Below are 26,445 nucleotides of genomic sequence, written 5' to 3'. Positions count from 1 at the left end.
ATCTTCCGCCATACGCTCGACGCCACTCGGATAGCTCGATCGACCTTGTTTTTCAGACTTTTCTTTCTGACAGTTTTTCAAACAGTTTTTCAGACTTTCACCACTTAGGTTTATGCCAAACATATGTACCCGAATACGCTAATTGACAGTAGCCTTTTAGTCGCGCTAGAAAAATGTGACAACAAACAGCGATCGAGCACATTTAAGCGATGATGTGCTCACTGTAGTGATCGTACAACCGCAGTTGTTTATTTTCAGCCACTACATTTGTTTGCTTGTTTATTGGAAATTTTGACAATACAGAATTGTCATGGTTCTGAGGCAAAAGGTGACAGTAAGTCACCTGACCAGGCCCCTAGCATCAGACTACACTTGCAGCAGATGCAGCAGGCAGACTAATGGTACAGTGTTACATTTAACCATAAACAAAGAAAATAAATACACAGATAGTGACTAGATCACGACACTACATATGCTCTTACAATGAAAAATAAACAAGCAACAATACACAACAAAAACATATGAACTACATTACTACAATTAGATCTGCACAGATAATTTAGAAGACAACAATATTATGCCGAAAGTAAAAAAATATGTTTTTGATTGTTTTCTGAAAGTCAAGAGGTTTGAAACATGATCGATTATATCGAACAAACCAGGATGGAGGTAGAGAAGATTGCGAACCTGCCAAGATAGTAATTGCGTACCGTAATTTGTTCTAGTTCTAATTTTTTTTTAAGTTAATAATTCTAAAATTTTAGTGTGCGTCAGTATTTGTATATGTAGAAAGGAATAATTCACGGTCAGCTTTAACTAGGGAGAATATAACCTCAAACAATCGTTGATTATACAGTGCCTCAATATTCAGTGTACGATGTTGTTCAAAATATTGGGATGTATGATAAAGGCTTGATAGGTTTTGAATAGACCGTATGCTTTTTTTTCTGCATTAAGTACAAACTAGTCATGTTACATTTAGATGTAACCCCCCAGACAAGTAAACAATAGTGCAGCCGCGAATGAACGGTAGTGAAGTAGAGCTGACGTTTTAGCCATATTGGTAGTAAGGCACGAAATCTAATCAGCATACCAATAGACTGTGCAATGTTACGCTTCACAAAATTTACATGACATGTCCAGCGAAGGTTTTCATGAAAATGTATGCCTAAGAATTTGTATTCGTTAACCCTTTCTAGCGACCATGACTGAAATACCATTTCGGTAGTAAGGTTTACCGGTCTATTAACTGAAGAAAAAACAATATATTTTGTTTTGTTAACATTTAGAAGCAGTTGACTTGCATCAAGCCACTTCAACAAGTTTTCGAGTCCTGCGTTTGTGACAGGAATAAGAGATGATAGGTCCCTGGAGGAAAAAAAAAAAACACTCGTGTCATCGGCCTAAATTACTACAACTGACGTATGTGGGATAGCAACAATGTCATGATATAAAGAAGCAGTAGTATAGGTCCTAATACTAATCCTTGCGGAACACCAAATTTTATATATTCAGTGTCTGATGCTATTCTATTAGCTACCACAAACTGAATAGGATTTGACAGATAACTGCGCTGCGCAACAGTTTAAGCGAAAGGCCTCTAATTCCGTAGTTTGGCAGTTTATCAAATAGAATATTATGTTTGATAGAGTCAAAAGCTTTGTTGAAATCTACGAAGATGCCTACGGTGTAGGATTGATTTTCTATATTGCTGATAAGTTTTTTTTTCCGATGTTAAGCACAGCTGACTCAGTCGATCTAAATCTCTAAAATTCATATTGGTTTGCAGAAATTAGTCGGTATTTATGAAGATGAATAATTATTTTAGAATTTATTATTTTCTCTACTATTTTTGAAAAGGTGGGAGTATTGATATTGGCCTGTAATTGCTGATACTATCAGCAGCACCTCCTTCGTGCAAAACGGAAATTCTAGCAATTTTCACTTTTTCGGGAAAGATTCCAGTAGATAAGACCAAGTTGGGTATGTGGCAGGATACGTCAGATATTAAATCTGAAACAGCTTTAATTGGCACCGCTTTTATTTCATCACAACCGCTGGAACAACTATTTTTAAGATCACTTATTAGACTAAAAATTTATTTGGGTGTAGCAGGAAGAAGAAACACAGTATGTGTGAGACTGTGCTTTATGTACTTTTCAAATTTTTCAGTGTTCGCCAAAGGTAAAAAAATGTCTATTAAACTCATTAGTAAGAGCCTTTCCGTTTAAAGTTTAATTGCCTATTGTTATTTTTGTTGGTACTCTGTTCCGTGTCCTCCAGGCATGTAGCCAGGATTTTGTTTCGGAGGGGGGGGGGGGGGGGGGGGGAGGGGGGGGCCCGCCCATGAGAAAATGTTGTATGAGGGGGAGGGGGGAGAGGAGGCTCCAGCAAAATGGAAGATTTCGGGGGGGGGGGGGGGCCGGGCCCCATGGGCCACCCCCCTGGATACGTGCCTGGTGTCCTCTGCAATAAACCTTTTTATAGCACGCCAAGTTTTCTGAGTATCATAGCAAATGTTTGCAAACTTAAAAGTATAGTAGCCAATGCGAGACTTCTTAATATCAGCGCCTAATTTGTTTCAAACTTTTTGAACTGTGGCAAAATCGATAAGTCTCTGCTTAATATAAGTGCATGATATAGTTTGTTTCGTGCCTTAATTCTTTGCAATAGGTCTGATGTTATCCACTGCTTTCTTGCTTTTTTTTTTTACTTTTTTTAATATTACGACAGGGAATGCACACTCATAGAAGCTGATAATTTTGTTCAGAAAAAAATCGTACGCGTCACTGGGATTTACCATCTGTACTATTTGACTCCAGTCGGCTGTCATCTGTCTTCTTGTGATTATCATTGAACATCTCATAAAACGCGAGGAACCATTCTGCGCTCGATCGCTCACGCCTTGAGACGTGTCTGCTAGTTAGACAAAAACACATCGTACAGCTCGAGTTATTTCGTCTGTCCTCTCTGAAAGGCGAAGTTGAGCTCGCTCGTAAAGGTAAGACAGCTGTTGAATAGCAGACGACGTTGCAAAGAAGCAGGCGAAGCTCAGATAGTGGGTCGCGGCGACCCACTATCTTTCCACTCGAGCCAATCAGAGCTCGGCGTTCCGGACGTCACCACAACCCTGCGCAAGAAGCAGACGAACTTGCCCTCCGCCATTGAGTTGCTTTTTTACTCTTCTCCGAGGCTTCCTCCCAGCCTTCCTATTTGCGTTTGAACCGTCAGCTATCGGCGGGCACTGCAAGCTCCTGAGAAAGCTTTTCATATAAAGTCCGCCCTCCGCCCCACCCGCATCCCCATCGGTTCCTCATGCCGTCTTGGCTGAACGGGGAAATGGGACTCTCCTGGTATACCTCCCTGTTCACATTCATGACCTTGTTTTCGTTCTTAAAGTTCAGTCTCTTGATGATCCTGTCAGCCTCCTGGACTGCCCCATCTGCTCCTCGGCACCCGGCCTCCGGGCCATTACAATATGCACCATCCCAGATGTTGTGACGCTCAACTTCTTCACGCTCTCCTCGGTTTGTCTGGCGAGGTCCCTTCCCCTTCTACCAAGGACATCATTCAATCCCACAAGTACAACTACAAGGTTTCCGTCCCGTTTGTTAAAAGTCAGCATTTCTACTGTCGTGTTGATCACCTACTTTATCCGCCTGCCTGGTATGGCTGCAACCTTTACTATCCCATCTTTATCTCCCATCTTCAACTGGAAATGTTGAGATACACGAAGAAGGTGTTTTAAATTTATTTCTTAATATAGACGCCAAGAAAATTTCCGGTTCCGACGGAATTCCAAATGCGTTCTCAAAAAGGTAAAGTGAATGGGCTTCTAATATCTTATTTTAATTTAACAATCATCCTTAAATGAGGGCCAAGTGCCTAAAGCCTGGGAGATTGCCAGAATTATACCTATTCATAAAGGCGGTTCGGAGATTTCGGGAGAAAATTTCCGCCCCATATTTCTTATTAGTACATGCTCCGAACTCCTCGAACACAATGTTTCTAAACGTATGTTGATTGTTCTAAATCATCATAATATACTGTATACATATCAACACGGTTTCCGCAAAGGTCTGTCTACGACCACACAACTTGTTGAGACCGTGCATGATCTTGCTCAATTTATTAACCGAAGTCAAACTGATGTAATATTATTGGACTTTGTAATAGCATTCGACAAAGTGTCTCATCCTAAATTGTTGCTTAAAATTGATACCGTTTTAAGAGCCTCCTAATTACAAATTGGTTTTCTTCCTATCTTTCTTCGAGAGTTCAGTTTGTCGAGTCTGGCAAATATAAGTCTAGCTCTGCAACTGTCCTTTCGGGAGTTACACAGGGTAGTGTACTGGGACCACTATTATTTTTAATATTTATAGATGACCTCCACTTTGGGATTCCCGTTGCAATAAAGTTGTTTACTGACAACTGTGTATTGTATAATAAGATTGAAACCCAACAAGATCAAATCGAACTAAGCAATAACCTCAGCAATATCTAACAATGGTGCGATGAGTGGAGACGGTTTAAATCCTGCAAAAACAGTATTGATGACAGTAACACGAAAAAATACATTTTTAAGTTATGATTATTTTTTAGATGGAACTAAACTTCTCCGTGTGGATGAACACAAATTCTTAGGGTTAGCATTCACGAGTGACCTACGATGAACACTTAGATTGAAAAAGTATCAGCAAAAAGATAACAAGGCAGTCTGGTACCTTAAAAGAAACATAGCCAGCGCCACACCAGAAATAAAAAAAAATATATATATATAGCGTACATAACATTGGTCAGACCAGTTCTCGAATATGCGAAAATTGTTTGAGACCCGTATACAAAAACCAATACTACTACACTCGAAAAGCTTCAGCGGGTTGCGGCTAGATTCATCTTTAATAAATATAACCGCACAGATTCTCCCACTGATCTATGCTGTCGTGCCGAGCTCTTGCATAAAGAGAAAAAGTGTGAACGTATGAAGTTTTTGTTCTTAATTTTTCATAACATATTTTGCATAGAAATATCTAATTGCATGGACATACGCATTGGTGAATCCACAAGCCACCGTCATTATATGTACATAAGAGAGCCGTCTGTTCGAAACTTCAAGTATAGTTTCTTTCCTAGGGCGATTACGGAGTTGAATGTGCTGCCACGTGGCACTGTCACCCTAACCTCAGTTCATGAGTTTGTTAAAGACGTCGAGAGCATAAAACTTTGTCACATGTCGTAAGTGTTGATTAATCATGATGCTTATTTGGTGTTCTACTTTCACCCTCAAAGTCCATTCCCATCATTTTTTCACTTGTTATGTTGGCGTTAATCTGTATAAGTACTTGAGCACTTCGAATGCTGTGTCATTGCCTGTCTAGACAGCAAGTCATATAACAGCAGCACCTTTTTTCCTCGTGCTTTTTGTCGCCGCATGTAGTAGTATTCTCTGCCGCCGTTCTTTTTTTTGTTTTTCATTGTTTATTGTTGTGCGCATGTATGGGAACTACTGCATTATATTGCCCACTCCTGTAAAAGCCCTGTCTAGGGCTGACAGTATCAATAAATAAAAATACATAAAATAAATAAATAAATCTCCCCCCATCTTGCTAGCGATTGCCGCTGTTATAGCTCCGTCCAACCAACACAATAGCTTCGTCCAACCAACACTCTGTGCCCTACCCTTTTTGTTTTTCCTGCATCGTGGGCTTGCTGGCTGTCGGTGTACGGGGCTGCTGTTGCACCACCGTACTACACAATGGCCCCACTGCCTTTTCCGCCACACTAGTGTCTATGTCCTCTGCCTCCCCTCTACAACTGGCACCGCATCAACTGATGTACCCTCCGTTCCCTGTCTCTTGATCCCCTGTAGCTGACGTCCCATCCTTTCTAGCTCCTTTTCTACTGGCTCTCCGTCCTTCCTTCTCCTTCGTTAACCTGGCCTCCAGTTGCCATTCCAGGTTAATTCAACACGGTGAATATTGCTCCATGTTTATCTTTGTTGGCCCTTAAAGCTGTGCAACGATATTCAATTGGAATGTTTTTCTCTCTACACGAGCTTACTAGCACACCTGGGACTCAAGGATACTCACACGCAACGCCATTGGCCAAGAAACTCCTTTGTTGCAGTGTAATTTCAAGGACAAAAGCGATCATTTTCATTCAATCTCTCCTTTGCAAGATTTGATGACGTAACTCGGGGATCGCAGTACACCCAAGTGACGATAATTGAATGCGGTTCATAGATTGGACCCGAGCATTTCGTGGGCACTCGACTTGGGCTCGTGACAATTGCTAGCTCGAGAAGCATTCGGGTTGTGACCCGTGTCCAATCGCTGCAACGACGACAACAGCCGAGCCATAACAATGTCTGGAACTCAGCGCGTGTCCTGCGCTTTGCCAACCCCAGCGCGTGGCTATGATCAACACTGGCGGCATATAATCGGCTCCAGATCACGTGGCCGCTTGTTCTGGCTGCGAGTTGAGGGGGTGAACGCTGCTCGTTTTTCTTAAATTTTTTCTGGGACTTCTATTGCGTGGGGTGAAAAACGAACGCGTGTTTCATAGGTCATTAACGTTAGGGATCCGTTTTAAGCGGTATTTGTGCACAGTACAAATATTGTTGCACAGCTCCTTTAACCTCCTCCACCTGCTCTTGCCAGGCCTCCTCTAGCAGCCGTCCAAATATCCTTTACTCATCTAACCTAACAGCCCAGCCACTTGCCTTTTAAAACCTACCTCAAGATTTTCGAGTTTGACTCACTTCTCCCGTTACTGCCTGAGCTCATCGTTCAGCTTCTTGATTGATTCTTGATTGATTAATTCTCCTGTGATTTTCAGAAGTGTCATTCAAACACAAATAAAGTGACCAAGAAGTATCGTGTTAAAAAAAAAAAAAAATTAAAACGTTTGTGAACGCTTATTCGTCGAACTACGGCTCGAGCACAGCCCACTTCTTGCTCTCTTCTTTGAAATCCCCCTTTAGCTCCTCAAACTTTGCCGTTCACCCTCTTTCTACCTGCTTGATGTCGATGCTGATAGAACTTGCCTGTTGGGTGACACTAACGGCTGAAAGTTTGTCGTTATAACACTGGCTACGCTACATTGTCGTGGGCTGGTGCGAGAACGTCCATCGCGCCAATGGATGCCACATCGTCTCACTCAAATAGAAAAAAAAAGAAAAAAAAACGTACTACCCTTGAGCAGGTTCCAAAAGTGCTTAGTAGACACTCGAAAGTGGTCTACCATGCCTTCACCAAAATGACCGACGCCGGCAGGGTTTTTGGCACCCTGGTCGGAACAACGCCGGAAACAGAACCGCCGTGTGAGTCCCAGACTTGTACACGTTACTGACAAAAAGCAACCGATTACAATTACAATTATTCACTGTAAAAGTAACCGATTACAATTACAATTACAGCGTCAAAAATAAATCAAAAATTACTCTAAAGTAATCGATTACTTCCGACGTTACTTTTCATTCAACCTCTTTATTACATGGGCATAATCCTTGGGGTCGCGTGCTCAATTATTGCGAAAAAAAAAGCCTTGACTATTTTTGCTTAGAGCTGAATAAGTGGCGCTAACGCAACCAATCCCTCTCGTGAAAAAATAAAAATATATAGAACGAGCGCTGTTTAATATATTACTCGCAAGGGGCTCGATAAGGTCATTTTTCATACCCAAACGTAGTCTACGGTGTATAAAAGAAAACGTACCCAGGAAACGAAGCACAGTGAAGTGGCCTACTATCCCTCGAGGTCCCGCGCTTAGTGGTTTCGAGAAGAAAAAAAAAGACCGCTATCCAGAGCTGAGTGGCTCCAGCACATCTGAACCCCTCCCCCCCCCCCCCCCCCCCTCAAAAAAAAAAAAGAAAATAGAAAAATTGTGACCGGTAATTTTGTAATTCAGTGCAGCAAAAAAACAAAAGCCGTTTACAACTCTCTGTAATGCCGAATTAAAGCGCAGCTCTTGAGGAGGAGGAGGGAAAGGTACTGAGGGTCACGTGTTCTCGGGGAGGGGGGGCCGGGGTTACGTGACCAGGGGGAGGGGTCACGTGACCCCCCAGGTCACGTGACCCCCAGAGAAATTTGTCCGCTAGATTTAGCGGGGAAATGATCCTGCTAGATTTATGGGGGAAATTTTTCCGCTAGATTTAGCGGAGAAATGTTTCCCCTAGATTTACCGGGGAAATTTTTACGCTAGATTTAGCGGGGAAAATTTTCCGCTAGATTTAGCGGGGAAATATTTCCCCTAGATTTAGCAAGGAAAATTTTCCGCTAGATTTAGCGGGGAAATATTTCCGCTACATTTAGCGGGGAAATTTTTCCGCTAGACTTAGCAAGGAAATTTTTCCGCTAGATTTTGTGGGGAAATTTTTCCACTAGACTTAGCGGGGAATTTTTTTCGCTAGATTTAGCGGGGAAATTTTCGGCTAGATTTAGCGGGGACATTTTTGTGCTAAATCTAGCAGGAAAATTTTTCTGCTAGATTTAACAGGGAAATTTTTCCGCTAAATTTAGCGGGGAAATTTTTTCGCTGAATTTAGCAAATTTTTTCGCTAGATTTAACGGGAAAATAGGGAGTTTTCGTAGATCGGTTTCGCGATCCCGCAAAGCCCTCCGCAACCCGCTACGATAGCGGCAACTCCACAGTCAAGGCTATCGGCGCACAGGCGCTGTAGCAACTTCTTCGTTGCGGAACGCTTAGCGGAGGGGGCAGCGCGGTCTACGAAAACTCCCTAATGTTTCCGGTAGATTTAGAGGGGGCAATTTTCCGCTAGATTTAGCGGCGAAAATTTTCCGCTAGATATAGCGGGGAGATTCTTCCGCTAGATTTAGTGGGGAAATGTTTCCGCTAGATTTAGCGGGGAAATTTTTCCGCTAAATTTAGCGGGAAAATCTTCGCTAGATTTAGCGGGGAATTTTTTTCGCTAGATTTAGCGGGGAAATTTTTCCGCTAGACTTAGCGGTGATATTTACCCATAATGCACCGCGCGGTTACGCCGTCGGCGACGCCGCTGAAGCCGGAAACGGACGCCTAAGAGCTGTGCTCTAAAAGTAATTCAATTATAAGGATCGTTACTCCTTAAAGGAAGCAACTGAAGCGTTACAAAATTACAGTCAAATGTAATCGATTACAAGTAATCCATTACTTGCAACGCGTTACATACAAGTCTGGTGAGTCCCCACCCCAAAAAAGAGAAGGCGCGAAACCTCCTTTCCCAGATGTCCTCACCGGTTCCGAAAATATTGACCCCCGGACCCAGTGGCTCCCTTGCGGGAGAGTGCAGAGCGCGAACACAGAAAACATAAAAAACGACGGTCGATCTCTGCTCGAACTGTTGGGAACTGTCTGGATGGTAGTTGAGCATTCCTTCTCGCGGGCGTTGCAACGCTAGTTCGACGTTGAACATCCAAAGACATTTCCTCACTGTCTACTGTGTAAATGGCGTATTCTTAAATAGAAGACATATGAACAGCGTATGAAACTTGCAATTTTACAAGCCTGTGTTTCCACATTGCCTAGAGGAATGTGGCCGGCCGGCGGCCGGCCTCCGCGGAAGACAGCGGAGTGCCCTGCTTGTAAGAATGCACTGCGTGTACGAATGCTTTGGCATTCCTACACGTAAGCGGACTTAAGTGTCCTCATATCAATTTTTTTTGAAGATTCATTATAAAAACTCTGTTTTTAGTCAGGTGTGCATAAAAAAGGCTTATGTGATTGGGACAGATATATTTAACTCTACTCCTAACATACATTTTAGAGCGCAGCTCTTAGGCGCCCGTTTCCGGCATGAGCGGCGTCGGCGTCGCCGTCGGTGATTTCGCGAAAAAATTTCCCCGCTAAATCTAGCGGAAAAATTTTCCCGCTAAATCTAGCGGAAAACTTTCCCCGCTAAAGCTAGCGGAAAAATTTCCCCGCTAAATTTAGCTGGAAAATTCCCCCGATAAATCTAGCGGAAAAATTTCTCCGCTAAACCTAGCGGAAAAATTTCTCCGCTAAATCTAGCGGAAAAAATTTCCCCACTAAATCTAGCGGTAAAATTTCCCCGTTAAATCTAGCGGAAAAAATTTCCCCGCTAAATCTAGCAGAAAATTTTCTCTGGGTGTGACGTGACCGCCGTGGTCACGTGACCTTGTGGAGGGGGTCATGTGACCCCACTAAGGTCACGTGACCACCCCCACCTCGAGGTCACTTGCCCCCCCCCCCCCCCCCCCCAAAGAAAAACACGCGAACCTCAGTACCCTTCCCTCCTCCTCCTCAAGAGCTGCGCTCTAATTCGGCATTACAGGGAGTTGTTAACGGCTTTCATTTTTTACTGGTGCGTAACATTGCACCGTTCAATATTTACCCAAATATTTCTCAACCTTTATTATTATATTAATGCTAAAGACTGGCCTAAAACATTGCGGTTCGATGAACTGTTACATTAAAATCGTACCAAAAAAAGTACAAACTCTTACCTGACACATTAGGTAATTCTGTTCTAATCTACTGTAGCTTTCAGTTGATACAACGAGCTGTTCTCTATACTCCTCCGAGTATATTCCTCGAGTGCTAACTCTCGCTGCCGATTTAACTGCGTGACGTCGCATGTCGGGCGTCTCTTTAAATACTTATTCCAAGAAGTGTAATCAAAGAACACCTGTGATTATCAGAAGTGTCATTCAAACACAAATAAAGTGACCAAGAAGTATCGTGTTAAAAAAAGAAGAAATCAAAACGATTGTGAACGCTTATTCGTCGAACTACGGCTTTGAACGCGCCATGTAAAATAGAAAAGAGTTTGCAGATACAAGTCATTTTAAATAGAAAAAAGTTTATGATATATTTTAGATGATATACGTGATCAGTCAGAGCCACTGGTACGTACTGCGCTCCCTTAAAGAATGTGGTGCAGTAAAGTATTTGATGTCGTATTTAAACAGCACAAATTTATGTTTTTGCAGGACGACTGCACCTCTCTTTTTTCTTGCCATGTGCTTCTACCTGCTACCTCTCATCGCAAGTGGTCCATCTTCACCAGCAATGTACGAAAAGTTTTACTATGACATGAAGAACTACTGGTGGTCGCTTCTGCTTCAGGTCAGAAACTTCCAGCCCGAACTTACAGACGTAAGTAACGCGAATCGAGTATGGAGCGGCCACGTTTAAAAATATGTGTAATGTGCGTTCTTAGAACATACGCGGTAATGTAACTGCTGCTGAACTGATAAATTTTAAGCTATATTGTTTGTACTGTAAGCTGTTACTATACAATTGTTCGACTGGCAGAAACATGATCTTGACATGTTTTAGGGCATCCTTAGAAACACTTAAGTATCTGGAAAATGTATTCCTGGTTGCGAGCATGTCTGCAGCAGTTTCTACTGTAAAATGTAAAGCCTATATTTATTGTGCTTGGGAGAAGAGCGTGTTGGTTTAAGTCATGGATGAAGAAAGAATAAAACAATTAAAACAGGGACAACACAACGACATCTTTCAACTAGCAACACACGAGTAAACTTTCAACGGCGAGCAGCCGACTATACCCTTCTCCTGGGCATAGTCGGCTGCTCGCTGTTGAAACTTTACCCGTCTGTTGCTAGTTGAAAGATGTGGTTGTGTTGTCCATGTTTTAATTGTTTTATTCTTTTTTCATCCATGATATATTTATTGTGTTATCATTACATCAAAGAACATGTCTTCTTCTTTTAGGGGGGGGGGGGGGGGGGAATAAAGATATTCGATTCATTCTGTTCGGAATACTAAATCGTAACATTGGTTACGGAAATGTCAAATTTAATGTGTTATTCTTGCGAGCATGATACGAATAAAAAAACGGGAATACGTAGAAAAATCGCGTCTAAATCATGCCTTAGCCAGTTTTTAAAAGGAACTATATTTATAAGGTTAGTAAAAAACGATGTGCGCTTATTTTTAGGTAAACGTTACTTTCTCATTTATAGAACCTAACCATGTCCTGTACCTGCAATGGCAGCGAACACAGTCTTACTAGCTTCTGGGGGGTGCATCAAGATTATGAGGTCTGCTAGTTGGTAGAACATAGTCTGAATTAGATAGATCAACACAACAAGAAAACATGGAAGAGGAAGACAGGACAGAGCGCTACTATCAACTGACGTTTAGTGATCTGTTACGACGTTTAATGCTCTGCTACGCTTTCTCCCACGCCCTTTTTTTGACGCCGTCAATCAAGAAACACTTGTAGACGTCCGGTGGATTTGTTGCAACCAGAAGTTCTGGAACGCACTTCCTCACACTTCCCTTCTCTGCCTGGGCAGAAGCATCTTCGGTTGGCTTCAGCATTATCTGGCCGTCCACCACAAAGGCGCTCATTGCACTATGGCCGAGGCTCATCCATCTAAGAGAAGCCCTGGCACCGCACTAGATTGCAATTGAGCCACCGTACAGGACCCTGCTCCAGAATGATAACTAGGGGCTCTGTAGGGCGCTTCGGCGCGGTACTAGAATCATCCGGAGAATCTCCAGTTCTATCTCTTATTATGTATAAAAAGGGGCTTTCAATAAAATGGACCCCGACAAAGAGCAACCCTGCCGACCTGCTATCGCGCCTTTCGCGAACGTAACTGTTTAACCGCTCATTCACACTGGAAGCGGATCCGCGTGCGCAAAGCGGTTGCGAACGCGGTTGTACTGGCGACGTGCGCGACCGAAAGCGTAGCTGTTGTCGGCCTTCCACGATTGGCCGAACGCTGACTATGACGTCAGAAAGGGTTTATCATGGACGGAAATAAGAGGAATGAAGGAACTTTAATTTTGACGGTGTTGGCGGTGTTCCTTTCAGAGCGCAGTGATCTCAAGCTTCCACTTCAAACACCATCGAACTTGTTGTTTGCAAGGTAATGACGTCACAAGGGGGAACAGCAGGAGGGCGCCACTAAAACATCTCGCCGCTAATAAAGATGCAGTACAATTGCACGCGCACTTGATGTCGTCGAGTGCGAATGCAATTGTACTAGATCTTTATACAACCGCGCTCGCAACCGCTTTGCGAACGCGGATCCGCTGCCAGTGTGAATGAGCGGTAATAGTGCGCAAGCCCGATGGGTTGTCACGGCACTGCTGAGGGCTCGGGCATTGCGCGAGAGCTACAGCTGCCTCGTGCAGGTGCCCAGTCTGTGTCTGCCCGTGGCACCAAGGGACAGAGCCGATTGTCAGAGAGGAAAACCTCGGCTCGTCGGTTTTTTCACAAAACTGGTCTCAGTAACGAAAAAAAACGACGACACACCGACCAGCACTGCTCCTTGACGCCACGGGCAGACACAGACTGGGCGCCTGCACGTGGCAGTTGTAACTTTCATTCAATGCCCGAGCCCTGAACAGAGCCTTCACAAGCCTGCGCAATACATGTGCGAAAGGCTCGATGACAGGTCAGCAGGGTGGTTTTTAGAGCGCAGCTCTTACCGCTCATTCACACTGGAGGCGGATCCGCGTTCGCAAAGCGGTTCCGAACGCGGTTGTATAAAGATCCCGTACAATGGCACGCGCACTCGATGACATCAATTGCGCGTGCAATTGTACTGGATCTTTATACAACCGCGTTCGCAACCACTTTGCGAACGCGGATCCGCCTCCAGTGTGAATGAGCGGTTAGGGGCCCGTTTCCGGCTTGAGCGGCGTCGGCGCCGCCGTCGCCGTCGGCGTAACCGCGAGGTCACGTGACCCCCTCAGGTCACGTGACACCCCTAGGTCACGTGACTCCTTTGAGGTCATGTGACCCCCTAAGGTCATGTGACCCCTTCAGGTCACGTGAGCCCCCGAGGTCACGTGCCACCTGAGGTCACGTGACCCCCTGAAGTCACGTGACCCCCTTGAGGTCACGTGACCTCAAGGAGTCACCTATCCCTCAGTACGCTTCCATCTTCCTCCTCAAAAGCTGCGCTCTAACCGGCGTTACTGGGAATTGTTAACGGCTTTCATTTTTTTGTTGAGGTTCACTTTATTGAACGCACATTTTTTATACATAGTCAAAAATAGACCCCAAGATTCTCCTGTCGATTACATTGCCGTGGTCATGCCGAAGCACCTTACCGAGGCCCTGGTTGCCTCTGTGCAGCATGCTGTTGTGCGTCGACTCAATGGCGTTCCAGAGCAGGGCCAGGGCTTCTCTTAGGTAGATGGGCCTCGGTGATGGTGAAATGAGCGCCTTCGTGATGCGCGGCATGATAATGCCGGAGCCAACCGAAGAGGCGTCTGTCCAGGCAGAGAACGGAAGTGGAGAGAGGCGGAGGTGATGAGTGTGATGAAGTGTGTCCAGACCATCTGGATGAAACGAATCCGGCGGACGTCTACCGCCATTTCTTGACTGATTGTGTCGAAAGGAGGTCGTAGGAGCAAGTAACACGATCCATATACGGACTGGTAAAAGGCCAGCTGCAGTGTAACCTTTCGGGAATGGCGCACACGGAGTGGACCTTCGAGGTAATTAAGAAGACGGCGGATGACCGTAAGGTGGGCAGGTGTGTGCCTGACTGTGTCACTCGCCGTGTCTATGGAGAACCCTAAAAATTCCAGATGTTGCGTGGCCGTGAGGTTGATGTCTTCTTCGTTGATGCGGAAGCCAGTTGTGGTGAGGTGCCGCAACTATGCAAGTCACCCGCGAGGCGAGGAACTCCATATCCGGGTGCGCAAAGAAAAAAAGTGTCAATATGCGCCCAGGTCCAGATGTCTGGAGCACGAGTCTCGCGAGCGACCGCTGTAGCAAGCAGTCGCATGTAAAAAGGCGCTAGGTAAATGACAAATGTCAACCGCGTAAGGGCTGAACTCCATGGGACGAATATGCAGCGTAAAAGCGACGAATTTTGCCCGGCGGCTTTTGCACTGCGCGTGGCATCAGCACAGTGGCTGCTACGTCACGCGCAAAGCGAGCGTGCGGTCGGGCGGCGTTCGTCAATTAAGGCCGGTTCTCACATGCAGCGAAGCGCTGATGTAGCGCTCCTCACGTGCCGTCAGCTACTTATCGTCTGCCATGAGCAACAGTTTTGACGGTGCGATACAAAGCTGGTGAACGCTCCCGTCAGCACGCGCTTAGCGCGAGGTAAGCGCTATGCTTGTAGCGCTCCGCTGCATGTGGGGGTATTCACACGAGGGAGAAATCCCGGGGATTTCTCCCCGACACGCGCACCCCACGACGAAAACGTCAGGCTTTGCGATGTGCAAAAGCCTCGCGTTTTCATCTCGTGATGCGCGCGTGCCGGGGAGAAATCCCCGGGATTTCTCCCTCGTGTGAATACCCCTTTATTCGTCACATAATTCGCTCCATGGTGTTCAGCCTTAGAGGGGTACTCCGCCGATTTTTCAGCTACCTCAACTAACTATATTTTCTGACTCGCCGGCCTTTACCCTTTCTGTCATGCTATTTAGTATCGTGAAATTCATAATAGTTATTGCGAAATCGGCAAATGAAAATGATGCAAAAACAAACATTCAAATATACCCGCCCTTTTCAGGGCCGTGACGTCAGTGGAAGGTAAGCTTGCTAGTCGGGCGAGCAGTCTAAAAAATAGAATATACCAATCATTTTTTCCGTGCTGGAGCGCGGGGACTGGAGCGAGCTTCCAAAGCATTCATTTGACACCATGAAACTGCTTCGAATCAGTTGGTAACAAATTCTACAGTCCAAAGGGTGAACCCCTGCACTTCCATTGACGTCACTTTTTCATTGTTGCCAGTAGAGACTTTCAGTGTGAAAAACACGGTGAGGACCAAAATTGTAAATTCAATAACTTCGTGAAAAAAAAATTATTTTGACCTAATATTTGGGAAACTATTTTGGCGATGTTGTTTGGCGAGTTTAGCAAAATTTCAAGCAAATCGGGGACCACGAAGAAATCGGCGGAGTACCCCTTTAAAGCGGTAATACTGCTTGCCGAGGCGTAAAGCTGTAAACTGTCTTGCGCGGGTGTAGCGAAATGGAATAGAAAGCCTCGCTCAAATTGAGCTTGTCAAGAAACGCGTGCTCTGGATAGGGGTTCCGGCGCAGAGCTTGAGGGAGCGACCACAGTCGGAACTTGAGAGCGGGCCAAAGGGGCTATTCACACGAGGGAGAAATCCCGGAGATTTCTCCCCGGCACGCGCGCATCGCGAGACGAAAACGCGAGGCTTTTGCACATCGCAAAGCCCGACGTTTTCGTCGCGGTATGCGCGTGCCGTGGAGAAATCCCTGGGATTTCTCCCTCGTGTGAATACCCCTTAAGCGCCGAGCAGTCGAGTATGAAGCGGGATTCTGATCTCAAATTGGGTACCAAAATACAGGGCTAAGGTGGAGGACACGGCAAGCATGCTCAATGACGCCGGAACGAAGCATGCTTTGAGCCGCGGCATCTATGATAGAGCGCTGTGACGATCGGCACTGTTCCTCGGCACCACGGGCAAACGCAGCATTAAACGTCAGTTGATGGTAGCGCTCTGTCCTGTTTCCCACTTCGACTTTCGCTTGTCGTGTTGCGCTATCTAATTCACAATTTCGGCAGGTGTCTCGGCCGAAATATGTTGCTAGAAACAATCCTTAGGCTGAAGCTCATTCTCAAGCTCAAGTGTGAAATTATTTTGAGAGGCCATCTGTGCAGAATATTGTTTTGCAAAAAAGGTGCCAGGAAAATAGATCTTCGGGATATATCCCTGGGGTATTTGGGATTAAAGGCATTCGTGAAAAGAAAAAAAAAACTGACAGCTATAGAATCTCGGGTTATTGTGCTATATGCAAATCAGATCGTCAACGTTTTTTGGCTTGTTAATATCATAAAGAATCTTTTCAGAAATCTTTGTTAACGCGTTTCATAAGATTTATATAGGCTACTTTTCGAGCAGTATAGAAACACGTGGTTACAAGAGCTGAATTGAAAGTCATTTGAATTCGCAGGTATGCATTTTAACGGTACACTTCACATAACGTTCGTTAAAGACCCCAGGCTAGCGGCTGTACTGCACTAGCTAAATTGCTCATCTATAGCTGGGAGACCCGTCGCCCGTTGAGGCAGACCAAGTTCGAGGCTGTATAAACATACACATAACCCATATTTTTTTCCACATAAATTTTGGGTCTTGTAAAAAATGCATGCCCCACCTAATTCAAAAGCTCCGTACCTCCTTCGTGGCAAACACTTACAAGCAAATACTATTTTGTATTACATTTCGATTTTTTTGGCACAATTGACAGTTTATTGAGCTTAATTTTAACATAAATATTCCCGATACCTTGTACGCTGGAACAAATATTCATTTTATTCGGAGATCAGCGAAAAACTGAGTTATAGCGGCGCACATCGCCTCCAAGTGCAATAGTGTGCTCACTACCACGTGACCCAGCACATTAAAATACCGTTGTACCTGGTGTGCTTGTCTATTTACACAGCGTATAATCATTGTCAACAAATAATCCGGGCAGAGCGGTCTGTCCCAGTATTAATATACAGAGCCCAGCTTCATATTTTTACTTGTGAGTCACAAAATATTTACTAAACAGAACTGTAATAATCCAATAATAATTATATGTTTTTCACGATAATTTCCTAATTGTTTCCCTAATTCTTTAATAATTCCCTAATTTGTGCATCTTAGGGAATCTTTGGACATATGTGGTACATATCCACTGACTTCCAGCTGTTTGTGGTATCTGTAATAGTCCTGCAGCTATTCAAAGGGTAAGTATTATAAATATTGTAATAAAAGCGTATTGTTACCCAGCAATATTTTTGTAATGGCAAGGGTGACTATGCATGGGAACTCAGATGACAAAGAGCCTAACAACGAACCAGCAACTAAGAATCGTGAAGGTACTAAGCGACCCCCTGCGTTCCTTGAGCTATTACTTAATATAAATGAGAATAGTGTAAAATGATGACGAAAACCTGCAAAACAAAACACGACGTCACACAGCCGCATACCGGTTAAAGAGGAAGCAGGGCTGTTTGGAGAAGGTTATGGAAGGGAAGCGGTCAGGGCAGGTTCGGAGGTTGGATAAAAAAATAGAAAGGCATTATTGCAGTCCAGACAGGGTGTAGAAACAGACACTGGAAAGCAGGTCTTGGCACGTTGTAGTAGAGTAGTAGTCCAAAGTTTTATATACAATAAACTTGAGTGCAGACACCACACCAGTGTGATCGTTCTTCGTTCATCGTTGACGATTAATCATTGCTTAGGCCCGCTTCAGACTTTCTTTCGTTCTTTCTCAGCAATTTTGTCGTTGCTGACGGGTTGTTCCCTAGCTTTCCCTAGATCGACACAAATTGGTGAGATTGGGTCCGGCTCGAAACAAGCGAGGAACATGGACCAACTCGAAGACGTTTGAAGGGGCAAGACCCAACCAGGGACGCGATATTTTCACGTGATACCCCGTGCCGGTAATGAGGACAACTAAAGACTTGTTTCAGGTTTAAGCCTGATTTTTTTTTTGAAATAAACCGTTTCAGAAAGATGAGATAGTATTCTCAACGCCATTTAAAGGTATAAAAACACAAGACGGTGGTGACTCATTAAACAGCGCTTACACAAAGCATGTAACTGCGTGTCTAAATAGTGAAAGAAAAAATGAAAGCCGTTTACAACTCCCTGTAACGCAGAATTAGAGCGCAGCCCTTGAGGAGGAGGAGGGAAGGGCACTGGGGGGGGGTCAAGTGACCTCGGGTGGCGGGGGGGGTCACGTGACAATGCTGATGACGTCATCAGTGACGTCACTGATGACGTCACTGGTGACGTCATCAGTGATGATGACGATGCAGATGCCGGTGACGTCAGTAATGACGTCATCAGTGATGATGACGATGACGATGCGGATGCCAGTGACGTCATCCGTGAATGACGTCAACGGGGGTCACCTGACCTCGGGGGGGGTCACGTGACCTTGGGAGGGGGGTCCCGTGACCTGGATAACCATCGTGACTCTCGTGAGGGTAACCCTAGTAACCCTCGTGAGGGTAACTCTCGTGACCCTCGTGAGGGTAACTCTCATAACCCTCGTGAGGGTAACTCCCATAACTCTCGTGATCCTCGTGAGGGTAACCCTTTTGAGGGTAACTAACCCTCGTAACCCTCGTGAGGGTTACGAGGGTAACCCTCGTGAGAGTAACCCTTGTAACCCTCGCAACCCTCACGAGGGTTACGAGGGTTACTCGCGGTTACGCCGACGCCGCTCAAGCCGGGAACGGGCGCCTGAGAGCTGCGCTCTAAAAGAAAATTTAATGATGGTGACGCAAGTTGCAGGAATTGGTTGCGGCGTGTGAAAGCGGGCGGCCCGTATAGCTCGTGTTGCGACGTCAAGTTGCTGGAAGAAATTGCCCATCTGAAGCAAGCCTTACGCAATTAACTGAATACAGTTTATTGATGAGCGAGTTTTGTCGTAAAAGTAATAAAATATATAATATTTATTTGGAGCACAATTCGACCTTCCATTAGAGCTTAAAACCATTTCATTGGTTATCAAACATTGGTCTGGTTCTTGGCGTTTAGATGATTTAGATTTTTGTTGCAGTTAAAAGATCACGATACTCTTTAAATGGTTGTCGCCACAAAATGATTATGCAACATTCATTAGAAAAGTAAGAAAATTAAAATTGTGGGAACACTCTAAATTAGACGATTGGGCATGACGCATCATTTCTATGAAGAGTTGCTACAACTCAAGCTCCCCTTTTTAATATTTTGAGACAGGTGACGACTTTTGAAAAGGAAATGCCGTTATGTGGTTATCTTAATGAAGCTCCAGCTAATTTGACTGAAGAGAGAAGTGACTCATTAAACAGCGCTTACACAAAGCATGTAATTATTGTCACAGTTCTTTTTACTTTCATTAATATCCTGATAGAGTTCAAGATGTACAAATTTCCTGGGATACCGTTTCCTCAGTTGCCATATCAGGATTCCGATTACCATCTTTTCTACCATGAAAATACAGTACAGGGTCGCCCGTGTCGAAAAGATGGAATAAAATCTCGAGTTCTGGTGTATAGAGGGAATGGCGACACAGCCGAAATCGTCAAATAAAGCAACACGCATATCTTTACTAGTAGTGTGACAACTAGGCGAAAAGGAACCGTTCAACGAAGCAATTACAAGATTAAAGAATGCACGGAATGCAGGGCTATTTTTCGAAGGTTTGAAACTTCGCTATTAAAGCCTACCGTTGACCATAAATGGTGTTTTTTGTTCTCTAGGGTAAACATTTCCAGATTACATTTATAATTCAAACTAATGATAAATAGGGATATGTTTTTTGCAGGAACATATATATTAGAAGAGAGAACCACACGTATAAAATCCGATCACTCTCTTGTCATACTAGAACTTGTTTTAGCTTAAGTCAAGACGGAGCCGATGCTACGAGCGTGAGCATGTGGCCTCGAACAGCGCTTGCACTGCACGAGCGCGCGTGCTTGGCAGGGACGCTGAAAGCCCGGAGCTCGCTCTTGTAGCTTCGGCTACACTCACACTTAAAGGGGCGATGCAACAATTTTTGTACTTTGCGGAAATACCGCTTAAAACGGATCCGTGGCGTTAATGGCCTATGAAACACGCGTTCGTTTTTCGCCCCACGCAATAAAAGTTCCAGAAAAAAAAAAAAAAAAAGAAAAACGAGCACCATTCACCCCCTCTACTCGGAGCAAGAACAAGCGGCCACGTGATCTGGAGCCGATTATATGCCGCCAATGTTGATCATAGCCACGCGCTGGGGTTGGCGAAGCACAGGACACGCGCTGAGTTCCAGACATTGTTATGGCTCGGCTTTTGTCGTCGTCGCAGCGATTGGACACGGGCCACTACCCGAATGCATGTCGAGGCATCGATTGTCACGAGCCTGCAGATCGAATGCGTACGCAGTCTTCACGTCCTTTGTGAGAGCAGCGTTTGAATATCGTCACCGCAAAGCTCGATGACGCATTCCTGGGGATCGTACTGTTGCCATTGTCCCCACAGCTCCGTCGTCGAATTTCGCGAAGGAGCAAAAGGCGGCTTTGGAAGGAGAGGCTGAAAGAAAAGCTCCGCTTTCATCCTTTGAATTCCGCCGTGACGAAGACGCTTCTTGGTCAGTGGTGTTGCGTTCGAGTATTCTTGGGTCCCACTAGTGCCAGGAAGCTGGTGTAAAGTAAGAAATATTCCTACCCAATGTTGTTGCACAGCCCCTTTAAAGTAAAAGTATAATCTGTTTGCTTTTTCTTATTTTTTTCGATAATTATGAGGGGATCATGCTGCCTAAAGATGTATTCTTTAAAAAGGTTCTATATAGTGTGTCAAATATTTCTCTTCGGCTTTTCCTTTATAGATGGCTCTTTTATTTTTTCAGTTGCTTCTGATCTTATATTGCAGTCTTCCTGATATATATATATATATATATATATATATATATATATATATATATATATATATATATATATATATGTGTGTGTATATATACAGGGTGTTTCAGAAAACGCAGGTCAAATCGCCCCTGCAAAAACTACTTATCACAACAACAAAAAAAAAGGCTTGTGGCGTTTTGGTCCTGGGCCAGGGGCCTATTTAATAAAATTATTAAAGTCCCGGATAATTAACTTGCTAATTATTTTTGCGTAATTAACTTTTTTAGTATTGTGCTTAAGGACATGGTTTAAATTAGAAAATTGTTCAGCATCATCGAGAACCACTAAATCAGCAAATTGCAGAACGATAGAAGGCACGCGAAGCTTTTTACTTCTTTCTGAAAAACCGCACAAATTCCACGCGTGTTTAAGTTTCGGTTTGTTATCAGAGCGCATCTCCGCCCCGACGACACCGCTGCCCGCGAAGAGATAGTGCAACCAACCTCTGCTGCGCTGTCATCGCGCGACGCAGCAGAGTCTGGTTGCACTATCTCTCCACGGGGCGCGGTGCTGCCGGGGCCGAGATGCGCTCCGATAACAAACCGAAACTTAAACACGCGTGGAATTTGTGCGGTTTTTCAGAGGGCCGTAAAATGCTTCGCGTGCCTTCTATCGTTCTGCAATCTGTTGGTTTAGTGGGTTTCGATGATGCTGAGCAATTTTCTAATTTAAACCATGCCCTTAAACACAATATTGAAAAAGTTAATTACGCAAAAATAATTAACAAGTTAATTATCCCGGACTTTAATAATTTTCTGAAATGGGCCCCTCGCCTAGGACCACAACGCCACAAGCCTTTTTCGTTGCGATGAGTAGTTTTCGCAGGAGCGATTTGGCCTGCGTTCTCTGAAACACCCTGTATAAATTACAGCTATGTTTTAATGAGTACGTCCTTTAACATTAATTTTTTACTAGCCCTGTTTAATCAATTTTATGTATATTTAGGTGATATTTAATTGATAGTTTGTGTAACCCAACGCCTGCCAAATTGCCTAACGGCGATTCAGCGTTTTGTTTTAGTATAAAACCTCTATGAGTTGCTTTCATGTCCTTGCAGGAAACCCAAGATAACTATAGGCATTTTCATTGGACTCTCACTAGCGAGCTGTTCATATAACGCCTGGCAACTGCATGGCACATCGTATATGCCCTACAACCTTCCAGTGGCCACCTCAGTTCAGTAAGTAACTAACTGCACATAGTATGAAGTAGCCCACTTTGCGTAAGGTAAGTATAGGGTGTATACATGGCGTCTATTTCGTTGGCCGAACCAAAAGAGTGTCAAGCACCAGCATTCAAACACAATTAAAAGAGAGACAATATATTCGTGCAAATATATTTGAAAACTAAGAAAATATCTCGATTGTGAAGACTGATAGAATACGATGAAACTAACGGCATTAACGCTGCACCTGATTCGCAGTTAGTATAGAGTGGAAATAAAATCTACATGCATGGACAAGTACATGACGAACAAGAAACAGCGCAAAAGACAAGGACGAAAAAGAAACAGGCACGACAACACACTATTCATTTTTTTTTTTTACTTATAACAAAGAAAGAAAACACAAAACGTACACATTCACACGCGAATTGTCCACCCCGATAGCGAATCACTGCGGCACGTGCTGACCCTTTATTTTCGTTTTAAGTTATACAGCTCGGTTTTTCCTTATCGAAAAGTAGAAAGCAAGCAGCACACCACACATTCAAAGGCGCAACTTCCTCCCATGATAGCTGCTCACTACGACGCGCGCTGGCCCTTCACTGTACTTTTTATGAAACTCCTATTGACTCCGTAAGTGTGACGTCATGGGTCCAAACAAACCGTTGCTAGGTCGTTGTTATGGACAAACACATGTGGCTAGGTTTCGCTACGAAAACCGGACCGTTTAAAAATCAAGAGTGTGATTTAAACTTCTAAAAATCACAGTCATAGAAAGCTTGAATGTCATATATCTTTCGACAGAAGTGTGCCGGTAATCGCTTGTTTCTGAAATACTTACGACTGCAACTTCCGGTCCTCAAGAAGCCTGCAGCAGACGACGAATGCGAGTAGTATGCCCTCTGCCACACGCCGGCCGGCCAAGATGACGCCGTCGTTTCAATCGTGTGAATAAAGACGATATTCTGATATTGGATTTGTTTGAAATATAATGAGTTTCAGAAACCTATAAGAATTCATAGCGGAATGCGATGCGACGCGATGCGACGCGATGCGATGCGATGGTGCTATGCGAGACGATTGTCTGTAAAACAATCGCATTGCACCCGTGAGAAAGGCACCTCAGGCGATCGGTTAAGAACCCAAATTTTGTTTGCGGACTCGCGCTATGGTGGGGTGTTTCGTACCTGTTTATAACCATCGCGCAGAAAAAGATTCTTGCAGTTTCTTTAGAATTTCGCAAGACCCCAAAGCGCGAAAGATCTGGATAAAAAACAAAAGGTGAGTACATGTAGCATTGACGGACAGTTACGATGCATTTTACAGATTGTACTCTCATCGCGGGTTCGATGGAGATCTTAACCAAAATAGCACACCACGAAATCTGATCTATACTAAACAAAATACCGCGAAATCGCGATAGACATGCAATTCTTTAATAACCTGACAACCTCAATAATAATAATAATAATATTATTATTAATAATAATAATAAACTACTTACCTCAACGGCGTGCGATCTTTTTCTCATGCTGAACTGCACTACGCCGGTAATGCAATCCAGGTCGTCGTCGTAACTGATCTGCATGACGTGGTTTGATTTTACGCCCTGTTCACCCCTCTGAACTAAGCCTGATTCTTCACAGAAAAAAAAAAAACGCACATTGCGGAAGCCTCCACGGCCATGGCGATGCACTTGTTTTTGTTGCTCGTTTACCGACGCAATTCAGTGAAGACGCCCGCTGCAACACAGGCCAGCATATTTATCGTGTTGTCTGCTACCAAAGCAAAGCGGAGTGTAATACTTCAGAAATGGCTTTCATCGTTGCAATACGACAAGAACTACTTCATAATTAGATATCAAGAAGTTAGGTTGCTTACAAAAATTATTTACATGTAGGCAAAAATCTAGCGTCATTTGGAGTCTCCATGCCATAGCAACGTGAATAGCAACATCCCTGGCAACGGTTTCTTTGGACCCAAACGCCATGTTGTGACGTAGTCACTTACGGGGTCAGTAGACAATTGCATACCTGGCGCCACGACTAGTGCCCCATATATCCAAACACATGCAGCGTGCACGTGATGATGGATTTGGCAAGCTTAAATTGCACTGGCTTTACCGCACGAGCGGAAACATGGCAGCGGCCAGATGCCTTGCTTGCAATCGTGTAAATGGGGCATTAATTAAACGCCATGATTGTCGCAGCTGTTCAGAGCGTATGAGTGAATGAGAAAGGGTATTTATTGAAAAAAGGGATACATAACGATCTCTTAATAAAGTCATCCAATCGTGACGGGGGAAGGGATTATGGGAAGGGTAGGGGGAGGAGGCTAAATGTAACAGGCGATCCCCGATGTGCGGACGAAACTAATCAGGGAATCGAGAATGTGTTTGCGGTGCGGGTGCTCAAGCCTGAGGCGGGTCCAGTCCTCGTACGTAGCTGGTCTTGCCTCTTCAGGAAGGGAGTTTATCCCTCCCCTTGCACGTTCAGGCGAGATGGATGCACCTGGCTGGAATCCCGCAGTGCATGCAGAGCGGATCAGGGCCGACGTCTTCGGGTGTGGACGGGCGGTGAAGCCTCGCCAGCCAGATGGGGGTAATTGCCGTCTTCGTTTGAAGCCTGCATATGCAGACCCGTTCCCACCTGCTGTAACCAGGAGGGACAGGGCCTTCATCGGGTGGGAGAAGGGCGCCGAGTCTGAGCTTCCTGGCAGCCCTCTCCTTTTTTTTATCTCTTCGAACGAGCTCATAGCTCATATTAATAAGCTGCTAAGACCGTCAATCTGGACGGTGTGAATTGCACGTTTCAAAATAACTCTGGAAGCTCGCCGTCAGCACGCACTCAGCAGTACGCACTCAGTTATGTCCCCTAGATGGCAGTCAATCAATGCTCCCTATAGGCATTTTTCGTTTCCTTTCTTACTCAGTAACGTAGTTTCCGTATCTGGTAGGTGGGACGGTATTTGGGACGAGAAAATAGCTACTCATTTCAACCTGGAGAATGCGACAAAATATACGTGAGGCAAAACAAGAATGTGTAAAAATCACACATTTTTGTGAGTACCTTCCAACGGCGCGGAGATATCAAAACGATGTTTTAACGGATACCACAAGTGACGACATTCAAGATGGCGGCGCCATCGTGGAAAAGGTGTATACGTAAAAAGGGAGCTGGAGTTTCTTGAAATAACAATGAAGACTCGGCACGTTCCGTAGTGAGCAGCTATTTTGGGTGCTAGATGCGCTTGTGAATGTGTGGTACGTTGCTTTTTTTTCTGTTTTATTTCTCATTTTTTCATGGGGGATCGGTGGCTGAGTGAGCTCTACTTTGTTTCACCTTAAGGTGCATCACCACCGTGCATGACGTTTTGGTGCTTTTTTGACGGCTTATAACTTTCTTTCTATATGTCTTACAATTATAAAGTAAATGTCAAATTAAAGAGCTGGTTTTAAACAATATTTTACTGTCTCAATATTACGATTATATTTAGTTGTTAGTTAATTATTCAGCTTTTAATAGACCACAGTCTCTTATATTGAAAAAATGATTTCTCGACTTATAACGTCCCATCGTCTACGATATTTTACGTGAGCGTTCGGTTGGATGTAATAAATTAAAAAAAGCAAGCAACGAACTGTTCAGATAATGTATACTTTAAAATAAAAAATGAAGTTTAAAATGGTATTATTTTATGGCGCTATAAAAACGAAATCACGTCAGCTAATCAAAATAACGAGACATTAAATTAGGAAGCATCCTTCGATATTACATTTTACGGAACTTCCATATTGATATATTGCACGTTAAGAATGTTATACGACCTCAAACTTTCCCATTCAGTTACGGCAAATTGTAGTTTCTTGAGATAAAGTGCAGATGGCGACACGTGTTCAAGAACAGCTTGATGTGCATTTTCCGT

The 26,445-nt window shown here is 44.2% G+C and overlaps 1 protein-coding gene across 1 annotated transcript in view; it reads left to right on the top strand.

The window, feature by feature from the left end:
* LOC8036855 (nose resistant to fluoxetine protein 6) overlaps nt 1–26,445 on the top strand; it is an 84,446-nt gene that overhangs the window by 46,092 nt on the left and 11,909 nt on the right. The window contains 3 exon segments of the mRNA XM_042292955.1: nt 10,950–11,115; nt 17,584–17,666; nt 22,414–22,536. Of these exon segments, the coding sequence (XP_042148889.1) occupies nt 10,950–11,115; nt 17,584–17,666; nt 22,414–22,536 (372 nt within the window).

This window comes from Ixodes scapularis, unplaced genomic scaffold (assembly GCF_016920785.2).
Source record: "Ixodes scapularis isolate PalLabHiFi unplaced genomic scaffold, ASM1692078v2 PGA_scaffold3__209_contigs__length_174095766, whole genome shotgun sequence".
NCBI classification, from domain to species: domain Eukaryota; kingdom Metazoa; phylum Arthropoda; class Arachnida; order Ixodida; family Ixodidae; genus Ixodes; species Ixodes scapularis.
This window is presented reverse-complemented; position numbering and strand designations above follow the sequence as displayed.